Raw genomic sequence first — 27,869 nt, 5'->3', positions numbered from 1 at the left:
ACCCAGTGGGCGTGTGTGTCTGTGTGTGTAAGAGAGAGAGAGAAAGAGAGCCAGAGGAGAGATCCTAGTGTCACAGTATCTTAGCAACTGCCTCCATCTCCTTGGAGACAAGACCTGACATCATTTCCCGTCTGTGAGAAATCGCTTTTAGTTTGTACACAGTGTGTGTGTGTGTGTGTCTATGGAAGACTATGGTGTATAGGTGAGTCTGTGGTCATATTTAAGTTCCCAGGCAGGCTTGTAATATGTGTGCAATATAGATACGATTCATTCCAAGCCAAATATGTACAAAATGAAACTATTTTGAATCACTATAAATCTAAATGTTATTTTAATATGTAAACACAACATTTATGTTTTAAGGCAGTGATCTTTTCAAATAATTGTAAAATGTAATGCTTACTATAGAAATGATTTCCGTGCAGTATACTGTTGAAAAACGCAGACACTTCCTTTCAAATGAGGAAAAAAACATAACTTACACAGCATATGTCTACTATAATCATGTTCAAACTTATTTTTACATTCTTGCTATTATTAAGACTCCTCTGTTGATGGAAACCAGATTACCAGTTCTGTCCTGCCATCTTGTGGAGAAAGATATGAACCAGTTTTATTTGTCTCTGAATTCTCACAGGCTACTATAGCAGGTTCCAGGGGGACAAGAAGTGTACCTTATGGTACATGAAGTATTCAAATATTGACGGTTGGAGTTCAAGACAATACACATTTTTTAACATTTTTGTAAACCAGAAATGACTAAACAAAAAGGATGTGTAGAACACAAAACTGAAATAGTTAACTCTAGGTGTTTCCTGGAAATGTATTGAAACTAATTAACCATAACTATGTATTACACAGAAAATTAAGAGGAATCAAAAGGAGTTTCTTAAGTTTATATGCAAGTTTAATTATGTTAATTACTGTCTGTTTGATTAAGTTAATTACTGTCTGAGTTCAATCTGCCCATTTTTTGTGAATAATGTGTGAATGTTATGTCCCTCTTTATTCAACCTAACACCCCTGTTATCTATCTATTAGAAGTCCTCTTACTGTCTGTTCAGTCCTTGAACACTGAAGCCAGAGTCCTCTGACTTCCTGTTCGGACCAGCCAGTCCTCCAGCACTGAAGCCAAAGTCCTCTGACTTCCTGTTCGTACCAGCCAGTCCTCCAGCATTGAAGCCAGAGTCCTCTGACTTCCTGTTTGGACCAGCCAGTCTTCCAGCACTGAAGCCAGAGTCCTCTGACTTCCTGTTTGGACCAGCCAGTCCTCCAGCAGTGAAGCCAGAGTCCTCTGACTTCCTGTTCGGACCAGCCAGTCCTCCAGCAGTGAAGCCAGAGTCCTCTGACTTCCTGTTTGGACCAGCCAGTCTTCCAGCACTGAAGCCAGAGTCCTCTGACTTCCTGTTCAGACCAGCCAGTCTTCCAGCACTGAAGCCAGAGTCCTCTGACTTCCTGTTTGGACCAGCCAGTCCTCCAGCAGTGAAGCCAGAGTCCTCTGACTTCCTGTTTGGATCAGCCAGTCCTCCAGCAGTGAAGCCAGAGTCCTCTGACTTCCTGTTCGGACCAGCCAGTCTTCCAGCACTGAAGCCAGAGTCCTCTGACTTCCTGTTCAGACCAGCCAGTCTTCCAGCAGTGAAGCCAGAGTCCTCTGAGGTGGTCTGTCTCTTCAGTGGCGGGCTGTCAGACACGTTTTGCTGCCTCTTCTCTTTAGATCCTGACACAGATAATAATATCCATGACACAGTCTGAATCCTACAGGTAAGTTCACCATGGGTTTGTAGTTAGCTAAACAATAAAAGGTCCCTCCTACTGAAATGTGACCATACAGATTTAGCTTCAGCTTTATGACAGGTATAGTTGATTACGGACACAAACTGTCTATACAAAGTCACAAACTTGAATTCATATTTTGTTATGAATACAGTTAAAGTAATATATGCATCATAGTTCACAGGACACAGTGTAGACTAAGAATCCACATGTTGACTTGAAAGGCCTGACAGTTATTAAGGCTATTCACATCAATATTTAATTTGCAACAAATAAGTGATAACTTACCTAGTATACCAGTATGTGCCAGCTGCAAAAGAACATTGGTATGGATATTAATTTAAGATGTTGTTTAAAGTGGAAGAAAAGTATGTCAATCCATATAATTATTCATATTCATATGAGTTTTTTCACAGTACAACTGTTATAAACATTTGACAAGTTGAGATTAGAAACACTAGGAGCAAGGCCAGAATTGCCTTGGAATGCTCTCATTTCCACTGTAGTCCGTCAAATCTTCTCATACATTATTAGAGGATTTTTGATAAAGGCAATATTCAATTGATTGTATTAACGACTGTATTCACATTAGGCTTTACATACCCTCTTGAGGATATCTTTGACAGCTGCTTCATTGTGAGGACATTTCAGTAGTCTTCCCTCACTGCTGTTAAACAGACAGTGCACTGTGAGGATGACGTCACTTCTGGTCACATGTCTGCTGATGTCAGGTATAGTGTGGTCGAGGTTGAAGTTGTGGTACAGCGCCACCAGGATGACTGGTTTACCTGCAGACAAGAATGGGAGGGATCACAAACATAAAAGGTAAAAGTGGAAATACAACCTATGAGCGTATATTAATTAGCGATGATTATTAAGATCATTATTCTTTGCTTTAGAGCAGCCTTTCTCAATCCTGGTCCTCTGGATCTCTTCCATGCATGTTTTAGTTGTACCCTGTTTCAACACACCTGGTTCAAATAAAGGGGGGCGTTATCAAGCGCAGAAGAAGCCTAATAACGACCCGTTCATTAGAATCAGGTGTGTTGGAAGGGGGAAACATCTCAAACATGCTGGGAGGGGGTCCCAAGGACCAGGATTGAAAAGGCTGCTTTAGATGACATTCTAATGTATTACATTACCTGCAGGGATCTTTTCACATGCCTCTTTCATATCAGACTCAGCACGAAATGGGACAATGGGACAGAAAGCTATGATGACATCACACTCCTTTTGTGTCCAAACTTCAGTTATTCCTTCCTTCGTCAGTTGACTCATTAAGTCCTTGTGAGATCCCGAAGTGCGCCCTGTTACAAAGGTGTAACAGCTCTCCATGCTCCCTGCAGAGAGAAATGCTTTCAGACTCATGTTCGTGACTACTGTGTTTATATATCAGTAAGGTCAGTGTTGCCTAAATGTATAATTGGGAAGAAATTATAGTTGAACTGTGGCTAAAATAATATGCCCAAATATTTATTTGTTAACTAAACTGAATCCAACTGCCCGTGAGGTTAAGCTACAGCACATCAATTAAAAACTATATTTGCTTATCCACATTCTTCCTTTTGAAAAACATGTTTTCGTACAACTGGTCAATACTCCTCCTTCACATCTCTCTTTAAGTTTACCTCCATATTTCTCCATTCTGATGCTGTGTTTTAGCTCTTCATCCTTCTCTCTCAGACTCCAGTCTCTCGCCTCCCATTCAGACTCTTGCTCCTGCAGCGGGACATGGAGGTTCTGTAGCTGCAGGTTCTTCTTCTCCTGGTTCTCCCCTTGAGGCTGCATGTTCTTCTTCTCCTGGTTCTCCCCGGGAGGGTCCAGCCGTCTCTTCTCGACCTCACTGGCAGCGTTCTCCACCTGGCTCTCCTCCTCATCGTGACCCCGGAACAAATACTCACACACCAATCTGTCTGTCTTGTTTCTTAGATCAGTCAGTTGCTGTGCTGTTATGAGAAAAACGGTAACAATAAACACTACTCATACTTTTGACAGAGTTAAAGTGATTAGCTGTTTGGAACAAATATAAATGTTGTGGATATTTCATCCTTTAGAGAACAACTCACCATTGTCCTTGGCAGAGGCTTCACTCTTTAGAAGGTATTTCATCAGATCCTTCAGTTGCTGTGCTGTTATGAAAAATACAGTAACAGTAAACTATAAGTAACAGTAAGAGATATCCACAAATATGCATACAAAGCATTAGCCTTTGGGCCAGGAGGCTATCTTAAAGGCCAATACAGCCCACAGTATGAGTGTTACAATAAATAGTGTTGTTTCCTGTTTCCAACCCCAAACTTAAAACACATACTTGTAAAGTATACAAAGAATGTTTCTTCTCACCAAGTTCAGCATTTTTTGATGGATAATTCACCACTTGCCGTTCCTCACATTTAATTTGGTTTCGTCTTTCCTTCAGAAGTTCATCCTGGAGGCTCTTCAGTTGTTGATCCCTCTTTTTCATTTGTTGCCTCATTGTTTCCAGCTCTGAGTTTCTAGCATCTAGTTGTTTGTTACATTCATCTAATCGTTCAGTCTGAACTCGCACTATGTCCTTCAGTTGTTCCAGTTCTCTGCTGAGAAGTGTTTGATTCTTAACTTCCGGTTGTCTAACTTGTAACATCGGTTTGTTGACCAACTGTTCTTGTCTCTGATTCATGTCATTCCCGTGGTATCTTTCCTTCAGTTGGTCCGTTATTTGGTTATGTTCTTGAAAGTCCTTTGTTAGAGCCTCCACCTCTCTCTTACACTCTTCCAGTAGTGGTTTGTGTTCTCCTCCATAACCAAATATACTTGTTTTGGTTTTCAAGGCATTTTCTATTAACGATCTGATCTTGGGAAGTCGTTCATTTATTCTCCTCAGTGTGGAGTCTCGCTTCATCCGGTTGGATTCACTGGTATACTTCTCCCCTTGAGAGACATTTATGAATTAGGCTACTGTTAAACTGATCGAGTCAATGGTTCAACCACATTCCTTCAGTCATCCATGTACATACACAACAACAACAAAAATGTTTCGGGTTTTAAATGAGCTCTTAGCCTGACAAGAGAGTAAACAAGAATTAACATCAAAATGCCTATGTCTAATTTTAGTATTTTAAAATACCATCTGTGTATTAATTTCCAGGTAAACCCCCCCCCCCCCCCCCCCCCCCCCCCCCCCACACACACACATACACCTTCCCGTCTGTTTACTTTCTGGTATGTTCAGGCTGTCTCTGTGTTGCTGTTTGTTTGTTTCTTCTTGTTGAGCGTTTCCATCTTGTGCTCCTTTGTGTTCTCTCTCTGTCTTGACTACACAGTTGGACCAATAGAAAACTGTGTTACAAGAAGTTAATTTGTCGGACGAATAGAAAACTATGTTACAAGAAGTTTAGTTACATTCCTCTAATCCATACATCCATTCATCCATCTGTCCATCCATCCAGAACATGTATACCTACGAAGTGACAAACTCATCATGCAAACACATTTCAGGACTGGGATTCTGCATGTGCTTCAGAAAGAATGCATGTATATAAACAACTTTGTGGTCTAAGACTGTACCTGCAGGTGGCAGCTGCAAAAGAGAGAACATTTCAGTTATTGTTCATTAACATACGATCAAACCTTGTAAGAAAGCTAACAGAATAACTAAACAAACTGCAGAAGTAAAAGGAACTAAATTCTGATGATTTAAGCCAAGGCATTCACCTTCCTAAGAATGTCCTTGACAGCTGCGTCATTTTGAGGACATTTCAGTAGTCCCTTAACAGTGTCATGAAACAGACAGTCCACCGTTAGGATGACATCATGCCTGGTCACATATCTGCTGCTGTTTTGGGAAGTGTAGTCTGTTTTAAAAGTGTGATGCAGCACCACCAGGATCACAGGTTTACCTGCAGGGTAGAGTTGGTTTGAACATTCGTGGAGACAAATATTTCCTTTTCAAGCTACATGCTAATACTACCCTACGCTCTGCCGCTAATTGTTAGTGGGGACGTTTCTATGGTGTATTTACATTGGTAGGAACATATCTTTACTGTGTGTCCATAGACCTATGCATATGCTTGAAATCAAGAGAGAGAGGATAAACATCAACATTGTAAATTGAGTAATATCTGAAACTGACTTTTTTAAAGCATACCCTTAGTTACTTTATGATGACAATACAATCCAGAGTCATGATCTGGAATATTTATGTTGCTTTGTGTATTCTGAATACCTTCAGGGATCTTTGTAAGGGCATCTTCAATATCAGTCCCAACACGACTGACAATGGGACAGAAAGCTATGATGACATCGCTCTCCTGTGGCGACGTCACTTTAGTTAAACCGCTGTTATTGACATGTCTGATTATGTCCTCATGAGAATCCAAAGTGTTGCCTGTTACCAAGGCGTAGAACTTCTCCATGTCTAGCTTCCCTGTAAAACATTTATACTTTATACAGAAAATGCCTTACTTAGATTTATCTGTAGCTACAGTATTTGTGTAGGCCTACTGCAAACTGTACGCATCAGAAATGCAAATTTTGCGTTTCAAAAATAACTTTGTACTGTATTGCTACGTCTACTGTCAAAGCAAATGTTATAGCTAAAAACATAACATTTCCCTGTGACTTATCGACCTTCGGAATCATCCATTTTCATTGTATCAGAAAACTTGGTAGAACATGTATCATGATGTTTAGGCAAACTTTGTATTTTTTTATCTGAAACGAACAAACTACTTTATGTAATCAGTCTCAAGCCTTTGAAATCTTTTTTTTTTTACAATAATAAAATGTGAAGGCTTGTGGAAACCGACACTTACCTTCACTGCTTCAAACGTTGTCAACTTCAATAAACGGCAAATAAACCGACCTAGTTTGTAGCCTACCAAACGCAAAATATCTACAAATAAAATCAATACACGGTGTCATGCAGCATATAATACCAGATGTACAATCATCAATTCAGCATCACTGCTTTAACAAAAATAAGTCTTGACCAGTTTTATTGAACACACTTTCAGTTTCATGTTCTAGTAAAGGTTGGAGATTAACCAACCGGCAGCAGAGGAAGCTCCTCCCTCTCTGTAGTGAGAGACGGAGCTTTCCTTCCCCTACAGCAGAGCCATAGAAAAATATATTTTTTCTTTTTCTATGGCTCTGCCCTACAGTAGCTAGATTGGTAATTTGGGCGTAGGTTTGGTTTGAACATTGGTGGGGACAAACAAAATCCTTAACAAATCCTTTTACAAGTTTGCAGGTACTAGCTAGCATAGCTTCGACCGCAACTACTAAGTTTTTGTTCAATTCCGTAGTTGTGTTGCCGTGCTAGCAAGGCTCGTTAACGTTAGCAATACTATACTATATTTTCAACAATAATATACAGGAGTGTAATATAGTTCGATTTATCGTTTATTATTCACTCAATGTAAACGAATAGATACCTTTAGCTGACAGGCTGGTACACATCATGGCATGCTGAACACAGAATCATTCTTATACAGGATAGATGTGTTACATCTTCAATTTTTCCAACAGATAATACGATAAATTAAAATAGGAGAAACAGAACACCTAATTATTGTCATTCTTGCAGGCAGCTACTAGACTACACAAACACAGTTTTTTACTGGATTGAAAATATTAATCTAATATTTTGATTAAACGAGTTGCAATAAAGTGCTCATATTAAGGAAAGTAAGGACTGTGTTCATAACGTGATATAACATTTTAGTTGACGTTGTCCAGGGCCCCTTAGATGTCATGTGCCCCTGGGCAAGTGCCCAGTTACCCTAATGGTTAATCCGGCCTTGGCTGGAGGTCAGGTCAATGGTGGGCCTGGGTGAGGTCGAGGTGGGGTCAAGGCTGGAGCTGGAAGTGGGACCAAGGCTGGGGCTGAAGGTGGGGTCAAGGCTGGGTCTGGAGGTGGGGCCCAGGCTGGGTCTGGAGGTGGGGCCCAGGCTGGGTCTGGAAGTGGGGCCAAGGCTGTGTCTGGAGGTGGGGCCCAGGCTGGGTCTGGAAGTGGGGCCGAGGCTGGGTCTGGAGGTGGGGCCCAGGCTGGGTCTGGAAGTGGGGCCATGCTGGGTCTGGAGGTGGGGCCCAGGCTGGGTCTGGAAGTGGGGCCGAGGCTGTGTCTGGAGGTGGGGCCCAGGCTGGGTCTGGATGTGATGTTGAGGCCGGGGCTGGAGCCAAACGGAAGGAGACAAGCAGACAGGATTGTTAAACTCTCTAATCTACAGATTGCTAATACTTCGCCTGCTTCAATAATTCAACTGAACTTAATCACTCAATAAATGAAGAGATTGACAAAACTCTTTAATCATCAATACATACATACAGTACAGGACTTAGTACTACTAACATGAAATAAAGCAATAACATTTAAGTGGTTCTTGACACCATAGTTGAACAGAAGAAAGCAAGGCTATAAAAAGAGTGAATGTGTGAAATAGTAATAGTAAAGACAGAGGACAAAGAGTAAGTACAGTAAAGGTAGTTTACCTGGACATGATGATACCAGCTGCAAAAGAAAACACATTTCAGGTATTGATAAGCACTCTGGAAGATTTTGAAACCTCACTGAGGCATGTAGACAAGGGGGGGGGGGGGGGGTCAGGGAGTTCAAACACCGCCCCCTTAATGCCAAAGCCCCAGAATTGAAGTCAGTTTTTGTATAATTTTTTAGGCATGCAGGCATGTAGACAGGGGTCGGGAAGTTCGAACACCACCCCCCCCCTCCTCACTGCCAAAGGCCCAGAATTTCCGAATTCCGTTTTTTTTATAACTGATAATTAAATAAATAAATAAAAAAGAAAAAACTGCAAAAGGGAAAAAAGTTTTCATAATTTTCAATATTTACAGTCTTGATCAATGTTTTGACAGCTGTGTCATTTTGAGGACATTTTAGTAGTCCTCCCTGACTGTCGTGGAACAGACAGTGCACTGTGAGGATGACATCACTTCTGGTCACATGTCTGCTGGTGTCAGGTATAGTGTAGTCTGTGTAGAATGTGTGGTGCAGCACCACCAGGATGACTGGTTTACCTGCAGACAAGAGATGGAAGAAAGATAAAACAGTCATAAGAATGTTTAGTATTCCTCTTCTGATGGCTAAAGAAAAATTATCTCAACAACCTGATCTCAATTGTCTAAATCAGGTGATCCTATGGATGTAAAGAGACAATATTGAGGATGTTTGGAATAATATAAATAACTTACTTTTAGGGATCATACTTAAGACATCTTGGATGTCGGTCCCAACCCGACTGATAATGGGACAGAAAGCTATGATGACATCACAGTCCTTTGACGAGCTAACTGGAGTTATACCTTCTTCAGTTAGTTTTAGCATTAAGTCCTTATGACAACCCAACGTGTTGCCCATTGGTAAGGCATAGCATCTCTTCATGTTTGGCTTCCCTGTGAAAAAAGAGTTTCATTTTATTAATAAGAGTAATAATAATACATTTGTAGTATGTAATAATCTTATAAAGGCGGGCAACATGCAAGAATTTTGACAAATATGCAATAATCTCCTTTTGGATTCACTTTAGAAAGCAAAGGAATGCCTTTAAAAATAATCAATGGTTAAAATAAGTGAAGACCGTGGACAAAGAACTAAGACATCCTGCATGTTGTTTCGCAATAGAGAACACATTGTTCTCTCTCATTACCAAAGGATACCATTCGGTCAACAGTTCATCATCACATCCATCCATCCACCAACCTACCCATATAATGTATACCAACCAGTGTGGGGCGGGTCGCAACCAGTGGGGGGGGGGGGTCGCAAGATGATTTCCAGAAATCAAGGAACATTTTAAAATTTTTAGAAATAGCATATTTTAGACAAGATTTTAACAAGTTAAAAATAGGAGTTAAATGAATGCATGCAAATAAAAAAGCCATCAGCCTTTTGATTTTCCATTCACTGTAAGTACGGCAAACCATCTGACATCCGACCAGGAGGAAGCATTAGTTGAACTGTCAAGCGACCGAACGTTGAAGGCAGCGTTCTCAAACAAGACACTGGCTGAGTTTTGGATTTCAGTGGAGAGAGAATACATGGCCGCGGGAACTAGGGGTGATGAGAGTGCTGCAGCACCCCCTGATAGCATGAGAATTAAAAATAATATGACTTGAAAATCCCTCACCGCGGCACAGCCCCGCAGTAGCGGACTGGCCATCGGGAGCACCGGGAGAAGAATAACGATGGAAAACCAGGCTAAGAAATGTAAGGGTGGGGCTGAAAAATTAAGAGACAAAGAGACATCACCTTCACTAGACAAGGTTTTACCAATTGAAAACTGCTATGTTTTTTTTACACAAAGCTCAAAAACTATTTTGTGCTCAAATAAAGGCCCAAAGATTTGGCTCGCGCGCTCTGATTAACTATCGAACTCCTGAACTAACATCACATCAAACACAGAATGTGCATGCATATATATATATACGTATACGGGGACCGGTTCTGGTGGGCCGGTCTGGATCAAAGTCCAGGGCCTATTTTTACTCCCATGTATACGTAAACCACCTCCGTGGATGGGGGGGGTCTCGAGTCACTGGCACCATTATTTTAGGGGTCGTGGGCTGAAATGTTTGGGAACCCCTGCTCTACATGGTCAGTCACCTCCCCCCCAAAGCTGTAAACCTAGGGGAAACACTGACTGCATGCATGCATACATACATACCTACATACATCAATACATGCATACGTAAAGACAGACGTACAGTACATTACAAGACTTTTCATCCTATTACATTACCTAGTACTGAAATATACATTGAATAAAGAAAGAATGTTGTCAAATATGCAATAAGTGGTTTTCGTTCTGGCCGTGGAACTGTGGACCAGCTCTACACCCTCGGCAGGGTCCTGGAGGGTGCATGGGAGTTCGCCCAACCAGTCTACACATGTTTTGTGGATTTGGAAAAGCCGTTCGACCGTGTCCCTCGGGGGCTCATGTGGGGGGTGCTCCGAGAGTACGGGGTACCGGATTCCCTGATCGGGGCTGTCCGGTCCCTGTACAACCGGTGCCAGAGTTTGGTCCGCATTGCCGGTAGTAAGTCGAACTTGTTCCTGGCGGGGGATGGACTCGGCCAGGGCTGCCCTTTGTCACCGATTCTGTTCATTACAGAATTTCTAGGCGCAGCCAGGGCGTTGAGGGGGTCCGGTTTGGTGACCTCAGGATCGGGTCGCTGTTCTTTGCAGATGTTGTGGTCCTGTTGGCTTCATCGGGCTGCGACCTTCAGCTCTCACTGGAGCGGTTCGCAACCGAATGTGAAGCGGCTGGGATGCGAATCAGCACCTCCAAATCTGAGGCCATGGTTATCGACCGGAAAAGGGTGGAGTGCCATCTCCGGGTCGGGGAGGAGATCTTGTCCCAAGCGGAGGAGTTCAAGTATCTTGGGGTCTTGTTCACGAGTGAGGGAAGAATGGAGCGCGAGATTGACAGGCGGATCGGTGTGGCATCTGCAGTGATGCGGGCTCTGCATCGGTCCGTCGTGGTGAAGAAGGAGCTGAGTCGAAAGGCGAAGCTCTATATTTACCAGTCGATCTATGATCCTACCCTCACCTATGGTCACGAACTATGGGTAGTGACCGAAAGAACGAGATTGCGAATACAAGCGGCCGAAATGAGCTTTCTCCGCAGGGTGTCCGGGCTCTCCCTTAGCTCGGTCATCTGGGAGGGGCTTAGAGTAGAACCGCTGCTCTTCCGCGTCGAGAGGTGCATCTGATCAGGATGCCTCCTGGAGGCATCCCTGGTGAGGTGTTTGGGGCACGTCCCACTGAAAAGAGGCCCCGGGGAAGACCCAGGACACGGGTTAGAAGGAGGGACTATGTCTCTCGGTTGGCCTGGGAACTCCTCGAGGTCCCCCAGGAAGAGCTGGTGGAAGTGGCCGGGGAGAGGGAAGTCTGGGCCTCCCTGCTTAGGTTGCTGCCCCCGCGACCCGACCCCCGGAAAAGCGGCAGATGATGGATGGATGGATGGATGGATGGAAGACCAAGGACAAAGTACTGCCACATCCTGCATGTTGTTTCACAGGTTTAAAAAGTCAAACTACAGTAAAAAGTGACATCCACATAATATACGATGGGAATGCTTAATACTCAACTTGTGTGATTCAGAACCATTGTGTGATTCAGAACCTAACCACACAAGCCTAATACCTAACCACCCTAGCCATAAACCACATTTTCAGACTAGAAAGAGAAAATAATGTGTTATTTGGCACCAATTCATTATTAACAAGCTAATTATTATTTATTTGTTTACCTGAATTTGATGGTATCTTCTCTGCTATCTTGTGAGTAAAAAACTGCCTGAAGTTCGAGGCTGTGTCTGGAGGTGAGATCGAGGCTAGGCCTGGAGGTGAGGTAATGTGTGGGGTTGGGGTTGGAGCTGGGGGCTGGGCTGCGGCTGGATCTGATGACGGATACAGGTCTAGAGCTGAGGTTGAGCCTCGGTCTGAAGCCAAACGGAAGGAGACAAGCAGGCAGGATTGTTAAACTCTCTCTCTAATCTGCAGATTGCTTATACTTATAAAACACAGAATTCAACTGAACTTAGTCATTCAATAAATGAAGAGATTGACAAAACTCTTTAATCATCAATACATACATACAGTACAGGACTTGGTACTACTAACATTAAATAAAGCAATAACATTTAAGTGGTTCTTGACAGCATAGTTGAACGTGTGAAATAGTAATAGTAAAGACAGAGGACAAAGAGTAAGTACAGTAAAGGTAGTTTACCTGGACGTGATGATACCAGCTGCAAGAGAACACATTTCAGGTATTAATAAGCACTTTGGAGATTTATCTAACTCACTACCAGTTATCTAACAATGTTGAGTCAAACTGAATAAATAAAATAAACTGTAAATGGTAAAGTTTTCATCATTCAAACTTTCATTTATATTTACCTCCTTAGAACGTATTTTCACCTCTGCTATCTTGTGAGCAAAAAACTGCCTGAAGTTCGAGGCTGTGTCTGGAGGTGAGATCGAGGCTAGGCCTGGAGGTGAGGTAACGTGTGGGGTTGGGGTTGGAGCTGGGGGCTGGGCTGCGGCTGGATCTGATGACGGATACAGGTCTAGAGCTGAGGTTGAGCCTCGGTCTGAAGCCAAACGGAAGGAGACAAGCAGGCAGGATTGTTAAACTCTCTAATCTGCAGATTGCTTATACTTATAAAACACAGAATTCAACTGAACTTAGTCACTCAATAAATGAAGAGATTGACAAAACTCTTTAATCATCAATACATACATACAGTACAGGACTTGGTACTACTAACATTAAATAAAGCAATAACATTTAAATGGTTCTTGACACCATAGTTGAACGTGTGAAATAGTAATAGTAAAGACAGAGGACCAAGAGTAAGTACAGTAAAGGTAGTTTACCTGGACATGATGATACCAGCTGCAAAAGAAAACACATTTCAGGTATTGATAAGATCTCTGGAAGATTTTGAAACCTCACTGAGGCATGTAGACAAGGGGGGGGGGGGGGGGTCAGGGAGTTCAAACACCCCCCCCTCACTGCCAAAGCCCCAGAATTGAAGTCCGTTAATGTATAATTTTTTATAATTAAATAGAAAAATGAGAGGAAAAACTGCAAAAACATCCTCTTGAATATAAAAACTCCTTCCACTAGGCTAGCCACGGGCCTGAGTTGTCTAACAATATTGAGTCAAACTGTATAATTAAATAAAAACTGTATTAACACGGAGGATTAAAAAAACTTAATGAAGGTAAAGTTTTCATAATTCAACTTGTATTTATATTTACCTTCTTGATCATTTTTTCAACCGCTGCATTGTTCTGAGAACATTTTAGTAATCCTCTCTTACTGTCGTGGAACTTTGGAGATTTATATACCTCACGGCCCATTGTCAAACAATATTGAGTCAAACTGAACAAATAAAATAAATTGTAAATGGTAAAATGTTCATAATTCAAACTTTTATTTAGTTACCTTCTTGATCATTTTTTCAACCACTGCATTGTTCTGAGAACATTTTAGTAGTCCTCCCTGACTGTTGTGGAACAGACAGTGCACCGTGAGGATGACATCACTTCTGGTCACATGTCTGCTGGTGTCAGGTATAGTGTAGTCTGTGTAGAAGGTGTGGTGCAGCACCACCAGGATGACTGGTTTACCTGCAGACAAGAGATGGAAGAAAGATGAAACAGTCATAAGAATGTTTAGTATTCCTCTTCTGATGGCTACACAAAATTATCTCAACAACCTGATCTCAATTGTCTAAATGGGGTGGATGGATGGATGTAAAGGGACAATATTGAAGATGTTTGAAATGATATACATGAGTTACCTTCAGGGATCCTACTTAAGGAATCGTGAATGTTGGTCCCAACACCACTGACAATGGGACAGAAAGCTATGATGACATCACAGTCCTTTGACGAGCTAACTGGAGTTACACCTTCTTCAGTTAGTTTTTGCATTAAGTCCTTATGACAACCCAACGTGTTGCCCGTTGGTAAGGCATAGCATCTCTTCATGTTTGGCTTACCTGTAAAAGGATAGTTTAATTGTATTAATAGTAGTAATAATAATGTATTTGTAGTTATGTAATAATCTTATTAGTGTGGGCAACACGAAGTTGCATTATTGAGGGATCATGTAAAATCATGTATTGCAAATGTATTGATTTATAGGCTATAGGCATGCAAAAAACAGGTTTGTACTGCAGGTGTTGTACTGCAAATGTGCAACTTACCGGTAAATGAAAAACCAGCGAATGGATTTTTTATTTTCACTGTAAAATATTTATAATAACTCACCATTAACATGTGTTTTTGCTATAACACCAAAAATTACAGATATGGTGTAATTTATTGTATTGATTTCAAGAGAGAACACATTGTTCTCTCTCATGGTGGCAACATTTAGTACAATCTCTTGTTCTCAAGGGATAGTGTGTTCAGCTGTCCTCATTACCAAAGGATCCCATTCGGTCAACAGTTCATCATCACATTCATCCATCCATCCCCCAACCTACCCATATACTGTATACATACAACACCTACATTATCTACCAACATACATACATGCATACATCAAGACAAACATACAGAACATTACATAATTTTCAAACTAAAACAATACATAGTACTGAAATATATATTGAATAAAGCAATAATTTTGTCCAATATACAATAATCACCTTTTTGATTCCAAAAATAATGGATAAAAGTTAAGTTAAGTGAAGACCGTGGACAAAGAACTGCAGCATCCTGCATGTTGATTCGCAGGTTTAAAAAGTCAAACTACAGTCAAATGTGACATCAACATAGTATACAACGGGGACGCTTGGAACTCAACTTAAGTGATTCAGAATGATTCACGCATAGCAAGTTTTAGTTCAAGCAAAATTAAATAAATGGAATAACTCACCTGGAAATTTTATTTTCACTGAACCTAAAATCACAGGTACAGTAGTATTTGTTGCATTAATTAATTTAATTTCAATAGAGAAGATGTTTTTGTCACTTACTGTGGCATTCTGATGGAATTACCCTGACCCTAACCACACAAGCCTAATACCTAACCACCCTAGCCATAAACCACATTTCCAGACTAGAAAGAGAAACTAATGTGTTATTTGGCACCAATTCATTATAGTCTAGGTCCTAAGTAAGATTTGTATGTGCTTCGTTTAGCGGAGAATATCTCAACTGTTATAGACTAATATGACCCCATTGAACAACGTGGGATGTGTGCCAAAATCGCTACCCGGGAAGAAAGTCCTGAAAATGACCACAACAGGTGACACTATTATCACACTACAGGTAAATGGGACTTTGTTTTCCCTTTGTAGATATCCTCATACATTTCTACCAGATTAATCTTCATATTAAGATAAATACTTTTTGTTTTACACTTTGTCTTAAAAATAAAATATGCAAACCCAGGACCTCCACTATTATTAACAAGCAAATTATAATATGTTTTTACCTGAATACCATGGTGTCAGCTGCAAGAGAACACATTTCAGGTATTGATAAGCACTTTGGAGATTTATATATACCTCACGTCAAACAATATTGAGTCAAACTGAACAAATAAAATAAATTGTAAATGGTAAAATGTTCATAATTCAAACTTTTATTTAGTTACCTTTTTGATCATTTTTTCAACTGCTGCATTGTTCTGAGGACATTTTAGTAGTCCTCCCTGACTGTCGTGGAACAGACAGTCCACCGTGAGGATGACATCACTTCTGGTCACATGTCTGCTGGTGTCAGGTATAGTGTAGTCTGTGTCGAATGTGTGGTGCAGCAACACCAGGATGACTGGTTTACCTGCAGACAAGAGATGGAAGAAAAATAAAACAGTCATAAGAATGTTTAGTATTTCTCTTCTGCTGGATAAACAAAGTGTATCTCAACAACCTGATCTCAATTGTCTAAATCGGGTGAACAAATGGATGTAAAGAGATAATATTGAGGATGTTTGGAATAATATAAATAACTTACTTTCAGGGATCCTACTTATGGCATCTTGAATGTTGGTCCCAACACCACTGACAATAGGATAGAAAGCTATGATGACATCACAGTCCTTTGACGAGCTAACTGGAGTTATACCTTCTTCAGTTAGTTTTAGCATTAAGTCCTTATGACAACCCAACGTGTTGCCCGTTGGTAAGGCATAGCATCTCTTCATGTTTGGCTTCCCTGTAAAAATGTAGTTTCATTGTATTCAAAGGAGTAATAATAATACATTTGTAGTTACGTAATAACCTTATAAGTGCGTGCAAAACTAAGTTCCTAAAACACAGAAGTTTGTACAGGTGTTGTACTGCAAATGTGCAACCTACCAAATGTTGTCCAAAAACTAGAAATTGTTTCCACTGTGTGAGTAAGAAATGCATTATAACCTATTATAACATTATCGCCTTGTAAACTATTACAGTACCACAGCCTGCCCATTATGGTTGAAAGTTGTGGGTGTGGGATTTTTCCAGAATATTCATAAGGGGCTACTTTTATCAAAGAGACAATTTCTTATTCTCAGACACGTTACTGTCTTTACTCTTAGAAATTATATTTGTAAACATAGCTAACCTCTTACCTACAACCATCCTCAACCACATACCTATACAATACCTACTGTTCATAAGAACCTAAACAAACCAAATAGATCCTATCACAGGGGAGAATCTAGGTTCCCACTTTTGGGAATTTAGATAAAAAAATATGAAAGAAAAAAATAATACATTTTTTATTTTATTTTTATTTTTTTGGGGGGGGGGGCTAATGAAACTTTTTTGGGGGGGGGCATGTGGTTCGTTACAAGAATAACTGAACCACACTTTCACTTTCATGTCCTAGTAAAAGGGTTCAGAATGACACAGAAGCAGAGTTCCTCCGGCTCTCCGTAGTTGCTGTGTGTGCTGATAAAGTGCTGCTGTGTCACGAGCCAAAGTACAGGTGCCCAAAAATTAAGCACCCATGCAGCATGAGGCTGGTTTTGACACATATCTTAGATGGATAGGATATTAAAATGTGTTTTTTCCCTAGACACTAAACTATAGGCTACTAAAACACATTTGAATAATTTAGAAAACTTACTAACAAGTTTTCTTCATCGATTATATTGTTTGTGAACCTGGTTTACACACAATGCCTTTGCTTTTAGAGGTTCATATGCCAGTAGGCCTATATCTGTTACTAAATTGTACAGTAATGTAAATCTGTTAATCAGATCTGGACTGGTCAGTTAATGACCAACCATCGCTTTAATTAGCTTTTTTTCACCGTAAGACATTGATTGTTACTATTACATTCATGAGACCACCTTACAATAATCCTTACAATAATTTATATTCCTCACTCGTCGTTGGTTAGGCATATTTGAAAAGCGCCTTTTTGATGCATAGTTCTTACCTTAGCGTTTTTGTGTTCTCCACAATTTACCGACAATAGATAAGCGCCTTACTTTCATTTTCACTTCTGAAACCACACCTCTTACGTCACTTTCTGTCAGTAGCGAGTGGATTGGTGTAGGTCTGTGCAGTGTTAGTTCAAAGTGTTTAAGGGTGAATCTGGAGGAATTCAACCACTAGATGGTAGCACGGTTCAGAGGAGAGAGAGAGAGAGAGAGAGAGAGAGAGAGAGAGAGAGAGAGAGAGAGAGAGAGAGAGAGAGAGAGAAAGAGAGAGAGAGAGAGAATCATGATGGCAAAGCTGTCTGTCTGTTTTGTTGTTGTTGCTTTATCTCTGTTCCTCAACATCATTTATTTTGTCCAGAGAGGTCTGTAGTACTTATCTCCCATTGTGTAGCCAAGGACAGATAATGACTTTAAGTAGGTCAATATGATTCCATGATAAACATTTTGTTAATGTCCGATGATGGTTTTGCTTGGACTAATCGGATACCGGTTTACCCCGCGGTTGGCTGTGTTCTTCATTAATCTGTAGGCCTACAGGTGTCACAACAGTTACTGCGATGATAACGTTTAATCATATTTCTCTGTATAACCACACACAGACACAGTCTAGTCGTACCTGCAGGTTTGATTTAGCCCAGTACCCACCCTCTTCTATGGGGGGAAATTCATTCAGCAAACGGATTGTTGAGGGGTTGTCCAACCAGCCCAATAAATCATTCTTTAATCAGAGCGCCATGAGGTTAGGTGCGGACACTCAAGGAAGCGCAGTGTGAGACCTGGATGTCCGCCTCCTTGTATGTCAGGGTTAAGCGCTCAACACGCTCAACGTTTCCTTTCCTTGTCAGTATTTGTTTCCATGATCCATTCTCTACCCGGCTGACAACCTACTGAGGGTGTGGGTCCCCCCCCCCCCCAAGCCCCCTCCATGACCTGTAGACACAACCAACGTTATCTCAGCCTCAGTGTAACAGAAGTAGCACCTGTTCAGAATCCATACATCAACATGTGTTTCTGCTTAATTGTATCAATAATTTGGCCAAACGCACCAACACAAACTAAATTTGTGTATTCTGCGTTAGCTGAAAATGTGTAGTTTAGTCTTAATATGGTTATCGTTTGCTTAACACTATGCGTGGCATAAAAAAAAGTACCAATAGTAACTGACGTCAGGGGCACATCTGAATTTTTCTCCATGCTCTTTCATTTGACAAGCAGTCTCGAGGAGATCCAGCGAGAGTGCGTCTGCTCTAGCCAGCGCGTGCACAACGAGTGCAGGAATGGGTTCAAGCTGCTTTTTTTGTTGTTGCGAGTTTTAGCATATATTACATTGTTGATATGTTGATTTGATACCAATATGGATGAGAGTACTTTTGTCTCATGTTATTTTTCCAGGTCTTGCTTTAATGGAAAGTAGCAAAGCATATTAAAAACCAAGAGCTCTTTTCGGGGAGGAATCGAGTGGAACACCTTTTATTGCGGACACACCAAATGCGGTTTGCTACAGTTTGGATTATATTCTACTGTTCGCTGTAGCCTAAACTGTGGCATGAAAAACGAACGTTTAATTGCTCAAGATTAATTAAGATATCAAACGAAAACGCATTTGCCAAGTAATACATAAACTAAAAACATGAACCATCTACTTCCATGGAGATGCTTATTTTACACAGAGTTGCGCCGTATTCATCTAAACTCACACGGACGTGTATTTGCTTGTTCTCTCTCTCTCTTTCGCTGTCATATTTACTATACTGTCTTCTCTTCTCATCTGAAATTGTCATGCTAAAGGGAAGGGATCCAAAGCAGAACTGTCTTCGCGCCAGGAGAGATGGTGGCAAAAAACTTATTCGAACATGCACTTTGTCATTGGATGCGATACGGAAGGATGTATCACTCGGCCAAGGATATTTTCGCAACACACTCCGGAATAACACAGTTGACAGTTTATTGAACAATTTGGGTACGGTGAAGTTTGGGAATAAAAAGCTCCCCAAAGCCATCATAGTCGGCGTAAAGAAGGGCGGCACGAGGGCTGTCTTGGAATTCATAAGAATCCACCCAGATGTGCGGGCAGTTGGAACCGAGACACATTTTTTCGACAGAAATTATGACCGTGGCTTGGACTGGTACAGGTAACTGTATAAACCTGCAAAAACGACACTTTCTGGATCATTGAAGCCTTCCTCCGTATATCCCGTATTTGTAAGACCTGTTAGTTTTAATTAACGTGCATTGGGCCAATACATGGTTTAGCCATTTAGCCATGGTCTTTTCCAAACGTAGCAATACCCAAGTCAGTCACTTAAAAACATATAATACATACAAACTACTAATACAGTTTATTACATTCCCACGTTGTTGTTTTCTAGTAGTCAGCTGTAAAATGTTAGAAAACATCATCTTTCTGTTCCTAAAACTATGGTGGCCTACTTATTTGGCCCAGAAATGACCCAGAGCCACTGTCCTCCATCGGATCTCCATTCTGTTAGTGATTTATTACTCTTAAACTTGGGACTTGGCCAGTGAAACATGAAAGAGGCATCGTGGCCAATTCTCCTGAGATGCAGCCTGCTGTGCCCCCACTGCCTTTTGATGTCATTATTATTGGGAACCTGGAAACTGTCACCACATCTATGTTTCCCTCAAGGAGAATGTATACAAACTAAGAAGGAAACCAATGCATTACTGATCGCTAAACGTCAAGTTCAACAACCTGTGTTTTTCCACAAGTAATGATGGTGCTATATTTTACTTTTCTACTTTAGGGTAGAATCTGCATAGTGCTGCTGTGGTCACATTCATGTTACTTCCTTGTCTGTGTCTGTATTCCCTCCTCTATCCAGGGGCTTAATGCCACGGACGCTGGACAGCCAGATCACCATGGAGAAGACGCCTAGCTACTTCGTTACCAGAGAGACGCCCCGCCGGATCTCTACCATGGCCCGGGACACCAAGCTGATCGTGGTGGTGCGTGACCCCGTCACCCGAGCGATATCCGACTACACCCAGACTTTGTCCAAAACGCCCGACCTTCCGACCTTCCAGGAGCTCGCCTTCCGGAATCAGAGCCTGGTGGACACCTCCTGGAACGCCATCCGGATCGGCCTGTACGCTCTGCACCTGGAGAACTGGCTGCGCTACTTCCCCCTGGCCCAGATCCACTTTGTTAACGGGGAGCGGCTGATCGCAGACCCGGCCGGGGAGCTGGCCCGTGTGCAGGACTTCCTGGGGCTGAAGCGCATCGTCACAGACAAGCACTTCTACTTCAACAGGACCAAGGGTTTCCCCTGCCTCAAGAAGCCTGAGAGCAGCAGCTCGCCTCGCTGCCTGGGCAAGTCCAAGGGCAGGACTCACGTTCAGATAGACCGGGACGCCATCGAGCAGCTAAGAGAGTTCTATAGGCCCCACAATGACAAATTTTATGAAATGGTGGGTCACGATTTTAAGTGGGACTAGAGACGTTTTTGATAGAGGATGCAGAAGGACAGACTAAGTGTCTTCCAGGAATGCAAGCATTTTTTCATAGGATTCTTGGATGTGCATGAGAGTTAATTATGGGATAATCTGGATTTATTTCACACAAATTTGTAGTTTGCAAAAAGGAAGAGTTGGTCTGTGACACGCTTTGCTTTAAAAACGAATTAGCATGTAATGTCACCCTTTCTTTTCAAATACAAAGACATAGTATTAGCTACTCCAATCATCTTCATTCTGTTACTGGCTACAGTATATGTGAGCACCAGCGTTCTGCCACAGGAAACTTTCAAACAGCAATATATTCTGCACATGGAGCAGCACTTATGACTGAATAAGACCCCTTCGATCGATTTGTGAATTGCCATGACCTAGTTTTGTCATTAACCAGGTACAGTTCACACATGTTTATAAATGATAACAATCTGTAACAGAAAAAAGTGTAATACTGAACTGTTGTTTACCTTCATGATGCCAGAAATCTATTGTCTTGGTTAATAAACACACAACAGCTCACATGATCCCACTCCTGTCTGAGTGAGTGAGTGGGTGAGTGGGTTTCCACCCACTGAAAACTCACCGTCCATAAGATGAAAGAAGATTAGATAAATGCACTAAAACCCACCTGCAGTCAAGGTATTTTTTAATACATTTCGTCTTTACTTAATGGCTTTACTTTAAATGGCTAGATACAGATATTGTCAGACTACTCTAACCTCCCCGTCTTTTGTCTCCCTAAAGATATAGCCAAGATATATACATTTTAGTTCTTGTGTAATGTTATTGAATGCTTTCTATCATCTATCTAGCTCAGTTGACCATCAGTGTTGGGAGAAAACCAGTCTGGGTCTCCCCACAGAAAAAAATAAAGATTGCATTTGTATGGATAACTTCTCTGCATGGTGATAATGAAAATGGTATTGTATCACATCCTCCATCCTCATCAGTTACTGCTCGACGATGGCCAAGGAGTCTGGCAAGCCACTTAGATGTTTTGATTGGAGACGGAATAGATCCGCGGGGTGCAGAATTCCAGCCCTTTCTCAAAGACAGAGGAGAGAACGCCTAGTTGTGGCAGGTTGTCAGATAGATTCTGTGCCGACTAGTGACATGTTGCATTGAAAAAGTTTGGATTTAGGTAGGAATGTACCAAGTGGGCTTTCTTAAGCTGTGCCTGGGGCTCACTCAGTGAGAGAACTGCAGTGATAAAACGGCTCGTCATAGCTGTCTGTATTTTTCCATGGGAAGCTAGTCTGAGAGAGACACTGCCCATGAAATAGTTGGTAAGTCTGAGAAAGCATGCAGAGTAGTGGGCACATTCACACATTTCTTCTGAGTGATAAAACCTCATTCAGTTCATGTAGAACCAGTAAAATATCAAGACAAAGTCCAATATTGATCATGCCAGCAAATACGGATTAAAACTAAAGTAACAAGCCTGGTTTGAAAATTTAAGAAGTAGTAAGTACAGACATTTGTGTAAAAAATGGAAGGAGTGAAGGTAAAAAATGTAAAAAACTGAAAACAATGGGATTGTCATTCCTTTATAGACCTAGGTGTTCTTCCTTCATCATTAAGAAGAGGAGGAATTTAGAACAGGATTTCTGCCCAGTGAAATATAGGACGCCACTTCTCCTGTGTCATCCACTCACTGTACCTCTGAGCTTTGACTCTGTTATTTAACAGTCAAACTGCAAATAAAGGGTCTTCTCATTAAAATTCCCTGCAAGAACTTTTTCCATGCAGACTTACTTGTGACTGTACAGAACTCCAGCTTTGAAATATACATTGCCGACACAGAATTCATTATGTGGTGCTAAAACCACATGTACTCTCTCTCTCCCACTATCTCGAACGATATCTCTCATCACTCTCTATCTGTCCAACTTGTCTTGTTTTTTTTCCCTTTCTCTCTGTCTCCCTGTCTTTCCGAACATTCATTAAACCTGGAGGACCTCCTGGTTTGGCGGAGGCAGGGGGGGACGGCCATCTCCACTGCTCCTCCTGTCATGCTCCACCCTCTGAAGATCATTTCTAGGGCCTGTTGAGGACACACAGGTGAGCTCCTATCCAACAGGCACGGTTAGAGACAGCTCTCGGTGTGGTACACATGGGTCCTAATTAGGCCTCGGGGCTGGAGCGAAGCGATCCCCCCCCCCAACGCACATCAGCTACTGTCTGATTAGACCTGTGGCAGAGGAAGCCTCTCCTGAGATTGCCTGCAGGTCAAGGCCCTTTTCTCTCCACACGATTTCTCTTCTCTCCTCTCTCGTCTGTCTTTTTTCTCTTTTTCTGTCTCTCTGAATTTATGGAACAGAAAGTATAGTATGTATGTTTTCTCTCAGTAAGGAAATTGTGCAAAGGTAGGGAAGCCAGGGAAAACTGGCAACAAAATGCTTTTGTACGTCAACAACCCCAATATTAGCAAGGATAGTCAATAACGATTTTTGCAGTAACTGTTAATCTACTTCTAGGTTTAATTTGAATGACTGAGGTTTTGTGTTTCTACAGTAAGTTTTCTCAAATTCGTAGTGCTGACACTCATGGCTTTGGCCCAAAACAAAATGTCCCTCCAATAGCCCCAACAATTCCACAACAAAATCCTACTCTGTTGTGATGAAAGCTAAAGTAAAAAAACTTCAACCATAAACGAATATATTTAAGTGCAATTTATTGTTTTGTGTCAACAGTACATTGACATCTCTCATGGTTTGGCACACTTATCTCTTCAATTTCATTTTAGCTAGCAAGTCATCATAGCACAAACAGGATCCAGGCAAAGCATAAATCTGGCCACATATTTCAGATATATTATGGAGAAGTGTGTACTGAGTGAGTCGATGGGTATTCAACTAGCATGGTTTTCTTTCAAACAGAATATATATCCTCAAGCTGGCTTGTGAAGGTGGAGAAAGTCCTTTAGTTTCATGCTCTTTCAGTTCAGTACTTATTACTGTTATCACATTCTGTTCTAGACCCCTACGAATTATAATCATGCAGTGTTGAATAGTTGATGAATTACAGTAAGAGAGTGCATTAACCTCATCAAGCACTCTTAAGTAAACTCCATTTGAGATTCCCTAGGACTTGATTGTTCTTTGGTATGAGCGTGACACCAATAGCAGGTGCAATGCAGCTCTACCAGAGGAAGTAGACATGGTGTTCCAGGTTCAGCTACATTTGAGGTTTCCTGCTGCAGGGGCGACAGGATGTCCCAATGGTAACCTCGCTAGTGGCTGTTGAACCATATTAACATGAAGCACTGACAGGAGTGGCACCGTCCCCAGAACCTAATGACACAAGAGATACTACCTCCTACTACCTGCCCTTCACCATAAAACAAACTTGAAAAGCCCTGTAGAGATTGTGTCTGTAAGTGACTGTGTGTGTGTGTGAGAGAGAGAGAGGGGGGGGGGAGGGAGAGACAGAAGGGGGGGGAAGGAGAGAGAGAGAGAGAGAGAGAGAGAGAGAGAGAGAGAGAGAGAGAGAGAGAGAGAGAGAGAGAGAGAGAAGAGAGAGAGAGAGAGAGAGAGAGAGAGAGAGAGAGAGAGAGAGAGAGACAGAGAGAGAAACAGAGAGCGAGGGGGATCACAGTGAAATGGATTTCAGCATATCGGAAGTAAAGAAGGACCAGCTGCTATTTTAACTCGACACAAGGATGAAAAATAAAAAAGATTAATATGCACTCTTGGTCTCCTCCAGGGATACCTCAGTCTGAGATTAATTGATTGCTATCATCATTAAAATAATGAAACACAACAATAGGACATTTCACATACATATTACACTGCTCTGCTCTGTACTAGATATTATTGTATTATATTGTCTAATGTATTAATATTACATAAGGTCCAGTTACCAGCGTGACAATAAAACTGGTAGTAGTAATGGCTACTTTTTACTTAAGTATATGTCAGAGCCCATACGTTTTTACTTCAACTTGAGTGAAAAAATGTAGTTCGTACTTCAACATTTACCAGAGTCGTTTTAAACATGAGTATCTGTACTTCTACCTGAGTGAAGAATGTGTGTACATTTGCCATCTCTGGATTACTTTTAGCCTGCCAGCAATCCTACAGCACGGAGCATCTATTTCAGTCCTCAAATCTACTCCACAGATTGGCTGGTGACTTGCAACCTTTTCTCAAGTCTTCCGAAGAGAAGACAATCTGAGAAATACCAGACGATAGAAGACATCCCTGACGTGCCGCTGTTCTCTGAAGTTCAGCACACAACCTCCAAATTAGAAACAGCTGTTCATAGCCATTGCCTTGTTGTTGTATTAATTTGTCAGATTGGTGAAAGCCAGTTTTCTCCCCCTGTTTGTGAGGAGTAGAGACCGTAGGTAGAGGACTGATTAAAAACCAGAGACGGGCAGGCCTCGGAGGTCCTCTCTCCAGGAGTTGTGTTCTAATTAGGCAGCGTGCCTCACATCTTCTCCAGGAGAATAACAAGCCTAACCCTGAGCACACCGAGAGATGAACCTCCCTGTTCAGGCTGACACTGATGAAAACACATCCTGATGTAGAAACATTTTCCAGGCTGTGTGTCTGCATACCTACACAAACAACCGATGTACAGGAATTTTGAAGTGGCTCCCAGCACAAGGACTTTATAGAGTTTTAGATCTGAACTCTGGACAGAGGGCAGTGTGCGAGATTTGTGGATTAAGTGATATGCGTTTTATTGATTTAAAGATTAATGAGTTTACCATGATATGTCTGAACTTTACACTAAGCAGAAAAAAACTTTTAAGCAATTAATTTACAATGTGTGGAACATATATTCCGAGTTCAAATAAGTTTAACCAGAGTTAACCCAAATGAATTATGTCTCTGTTGTTTTACAGTACCATTTCAAGGTTCAGAACCTTATATTTAAAAAATTGATTTAAAAGTTTGACAGTTCAGTCAGGTATTGATGCAATTACTGTCATCTCTGGACAATGAAACCAAAAGATTCATGCTGGAGATATTGACTGACTTTGATTGGTTGAATGGATGGATAATTTAGGAAAAACAAGAGTTGGCATAGATTTGAGAGACCCAGAAAAAAACATTCTGCTTTATAGAACAAAATATACCATTTACTATTTAATACACAAGAATGATTTGAAGGGAAGCCTAAAAGAAAGATGCTTAAACCTTTGATATCAAATTAGACATCTTTGATGAAGGAATCTGTCCCTTCAGGAAAGTGCATGATATTATCACAGGCACACATAAGCATGCATGCCTACACACATACATAATCAACCTCCTCTGAGGAAAGCTAGAATCTGATTGGATGTCAGATGATGTTGACAGTTGCGCTCATCATAGCTTTAATGAATACATTACTTTTTATGTTCCTCCAAACATCAATTTATCTTCCAGATTTTTTAGATACACACCCATAGGCTCTGAGGAACTAAGTCACTCACACTAAGTGTCCAATACAAACCCTCAAGAACCCATGGTTTTTCATTAGCTAGACTTTCATTTTACCATCACAAAAATAAAACTTGAATAAATATACGTAGCAAGCAACCTTAAAGGAAAAAACACGATTCTTATGGCATAAAAAATAAATTACTTGTAAATCCAAGGATTTCTGGAACCACAAAAAGAAAAATATATATTTTTAATATTTTTTGTCAGGTAGACAACAAACCAGCAACATCACATGAATTTGACTGACGTCTCTCCAGTTCTCCTCATTATTCCTGTGATTTTGGTCCAGAGATGTTGGTGCCAGAAACCACGTTGGCTGATGCAGCAGTCCTGCGATGTGCGTCTGTGTGTCTGCCAACCAGCTGGAGGAAGCATCATCAAGCTCTCCATCACTCACATCACAAACAGCTGATGGAGTAGGACGGTCCGAGAAGATGCATGTTGGATTAGACTGAGGACATGTAGCAGGAACGCTACATAGTCCCATAGCATTGTAGTATTGTTGGCTCCTTTCAGAAACGCAAAGCTGAGAGGTTGTCAAATCAAATCAAATCAAATCAAATTTATTTGTATAGCCCTTTTTACACGCAAGCATGTCACAGAGGGCTTCACATACGCCCATAGAACTGCCCCTCAACCAACCTAAACCCTCAAGGAAGACAAGGAAAAACTCCCAGAAAAACTCCCAGAAAAACTCCAAGTTTTCTGCCTTATTCAGGTGGCTTGGGTGTGTGGGGGCACTGGTTCCTGGTACACTTCATGAATTCCTGTAGACATGACTGTCATCATGATGATCAACTGAGTGTGTCAATGAGCCTGAGAGACTCCAAACAAACCGGAAAGACTGCATTGAGGAACACATGATTGAGTTGAGCCCCCTCAACAATGCACGTGTCAACGGTACTTTCATTTTCCTATAGCCTTCGTCAACTGATAGGTAAATACATTGGATTATAATACAATAAAGCTTTGTGGAAACTTAAATTGAAAGTTTTCTCCTGTACAGTGGGAGCCTTTACTGAAAGGATCTGTCCATGGTCCTGAAAAGGCATCTAAAGCTTTCTAATACAGAATATATATTTTCTTGTCCCAGCTCTCTGCCTCGGGTTATGTAACGTGGCTGTGCTGGGGCCAGTTGGCATCGCATCATCATACATATTACATCACCTAAAGAGCTTCTGTATCAAGATGCACTCCGACATGTTGGATTTTTAATCTCCAATTAAAAAAGAATTAAAGTAGTGCAGTCGGACTCAAGAGAAGAGAAATAATTGACATACTCTTTCCACATTCCA

The 27,869-nt window shown here is 41.3% G+C and overlaps 3 protein-coding genes across 6 annotated transcripts; 1 reads left to right on the top strand and 2 right to left on the bottom strand.

The window, feature by feature from the left end:
* Positions 1-332: 332 nt before the first annotated feature.
* Positions 333-6,908, bottom strand: LOC146259510 (uncharacterized). The gene is made up of 12 exons (XM_084669870.1): positions 6,567-6,908; positions 5,978-6,178; positions 5,467-5,651; positions 5,320-5,332; positions 4,969-5,067; positions 4,117-4,683; positions 3,840-3,902; positions 3,402-3,719; positions 2,916-3,113; positions 2,377-2,561; positions 2,062-2,083; positions 333-1,717 (listed from the first exon to the last, which is right to left on the bottom strand). The coding sequence occupies exons 2-12, from the start codon at positions 6,165-6,167 to the stop codon at positions 1,050-1,052; spliced, it is 2,508 nt and encodes an 835-aa protein (XP_084525996.1). The 5' UTR covers positions 6,168-6,178; positions 6,567-6,908; the 3' UTR covers positions 333-1,049.
* A 231-nt stretch (positions 6,909-7,139) lies between these two features.
* On the bottom strand, positions 7,140-17,743 carry LOC146259509 (uncharacterized). 4 transcript variants are annotated; one of them, XM_084669872.1, is made up of 16 exons: positions 17,665-17,743; positions 16,252-16,452; positions 15,893-16,077; positions 15,731-15,749; positions 15,170-15,193; positions 14,493-14,531; positions 14,085-14,285; positions 13,727-13,911; positions 13,153-13,171; positions 12,673-12,866; positions 12,503-12,521; positions 12,021-12,212; positions 8,962-9,162; positions 8,603-8,787; positions 8,245-8,263; positions 7,140-7,925 (listed from the first exon to the last, which is right to left on the bottom strand). In XM_084669872.1, exons 2-16 carry the CDS (start codon positions 16,439-16,441, stop codon positions 7,651-7,653), a joined length of 1,947 nt encoding a protein of 648 aa, XP_084525998.1. In that variant the 5' UTR covers positions 16,442-16,452; positions 17,665-17,743; the 3' UTR covers positions 7,140-7,650. The 4 variants fall into 4 exon arrangements, with proteins under 4 accessions (XP_084525998.1, XP_084525999.1, XP_084526001.1 ...); XM_084669873.1 differs by having other exon boundaries at positions 12,694-12,866; XM_084669875.1 differs by having other exon boundaries at positions 16,252-16,298; positions 17,665-17,728.
* A 1,245-nt stretch (positions 17,744-18,988) lies between these two features.
* Positions 18,989-21,859, top strand: LOC146259508 (heparan sulfate glucosamine 3-O-sulfotransferase 2-like). The gene is made up of 2 exons (XM_084669877.1): positions 18,989-19,800; positions 20,512-21,859. The coding sequence occupies exons 1-2, from the start codon at positions 19,316-19,318 to the stop codon at positions 21,122-21,124; spliced, it is 1,098 nt and encodes a 365-aa protein (XP_084526003.1). The 5' UTR covers positions 18,989-19,315; the 3' UTR covers positions 21,125-21,859.
* The last annotated feature ends 6,010 nt before the right edge of the window (positions 21,860-27,869 follow it).

Source organism: Hypomesus nipponensis, chromosome 13 (assembly GCF_054491055.1).
Source record: "Hypomesus nipponensis isolate SF chromosome 13, ASM5449105v1, whole genome shotgun sequence".
Classification (NCBI taxonomy): domain Eukaryota; kingdom Metazoa; phylum Chordata; class Actinopteri; order Osmeriformes; family Osmeridae; genus Hypomesus; species Hypomesus nipponensis.
The sequence above is the reverse complement of the archived record's forward strand: the minus strand, read 5'-3'. Positions and strand labels throughout refer to the sequence as shown.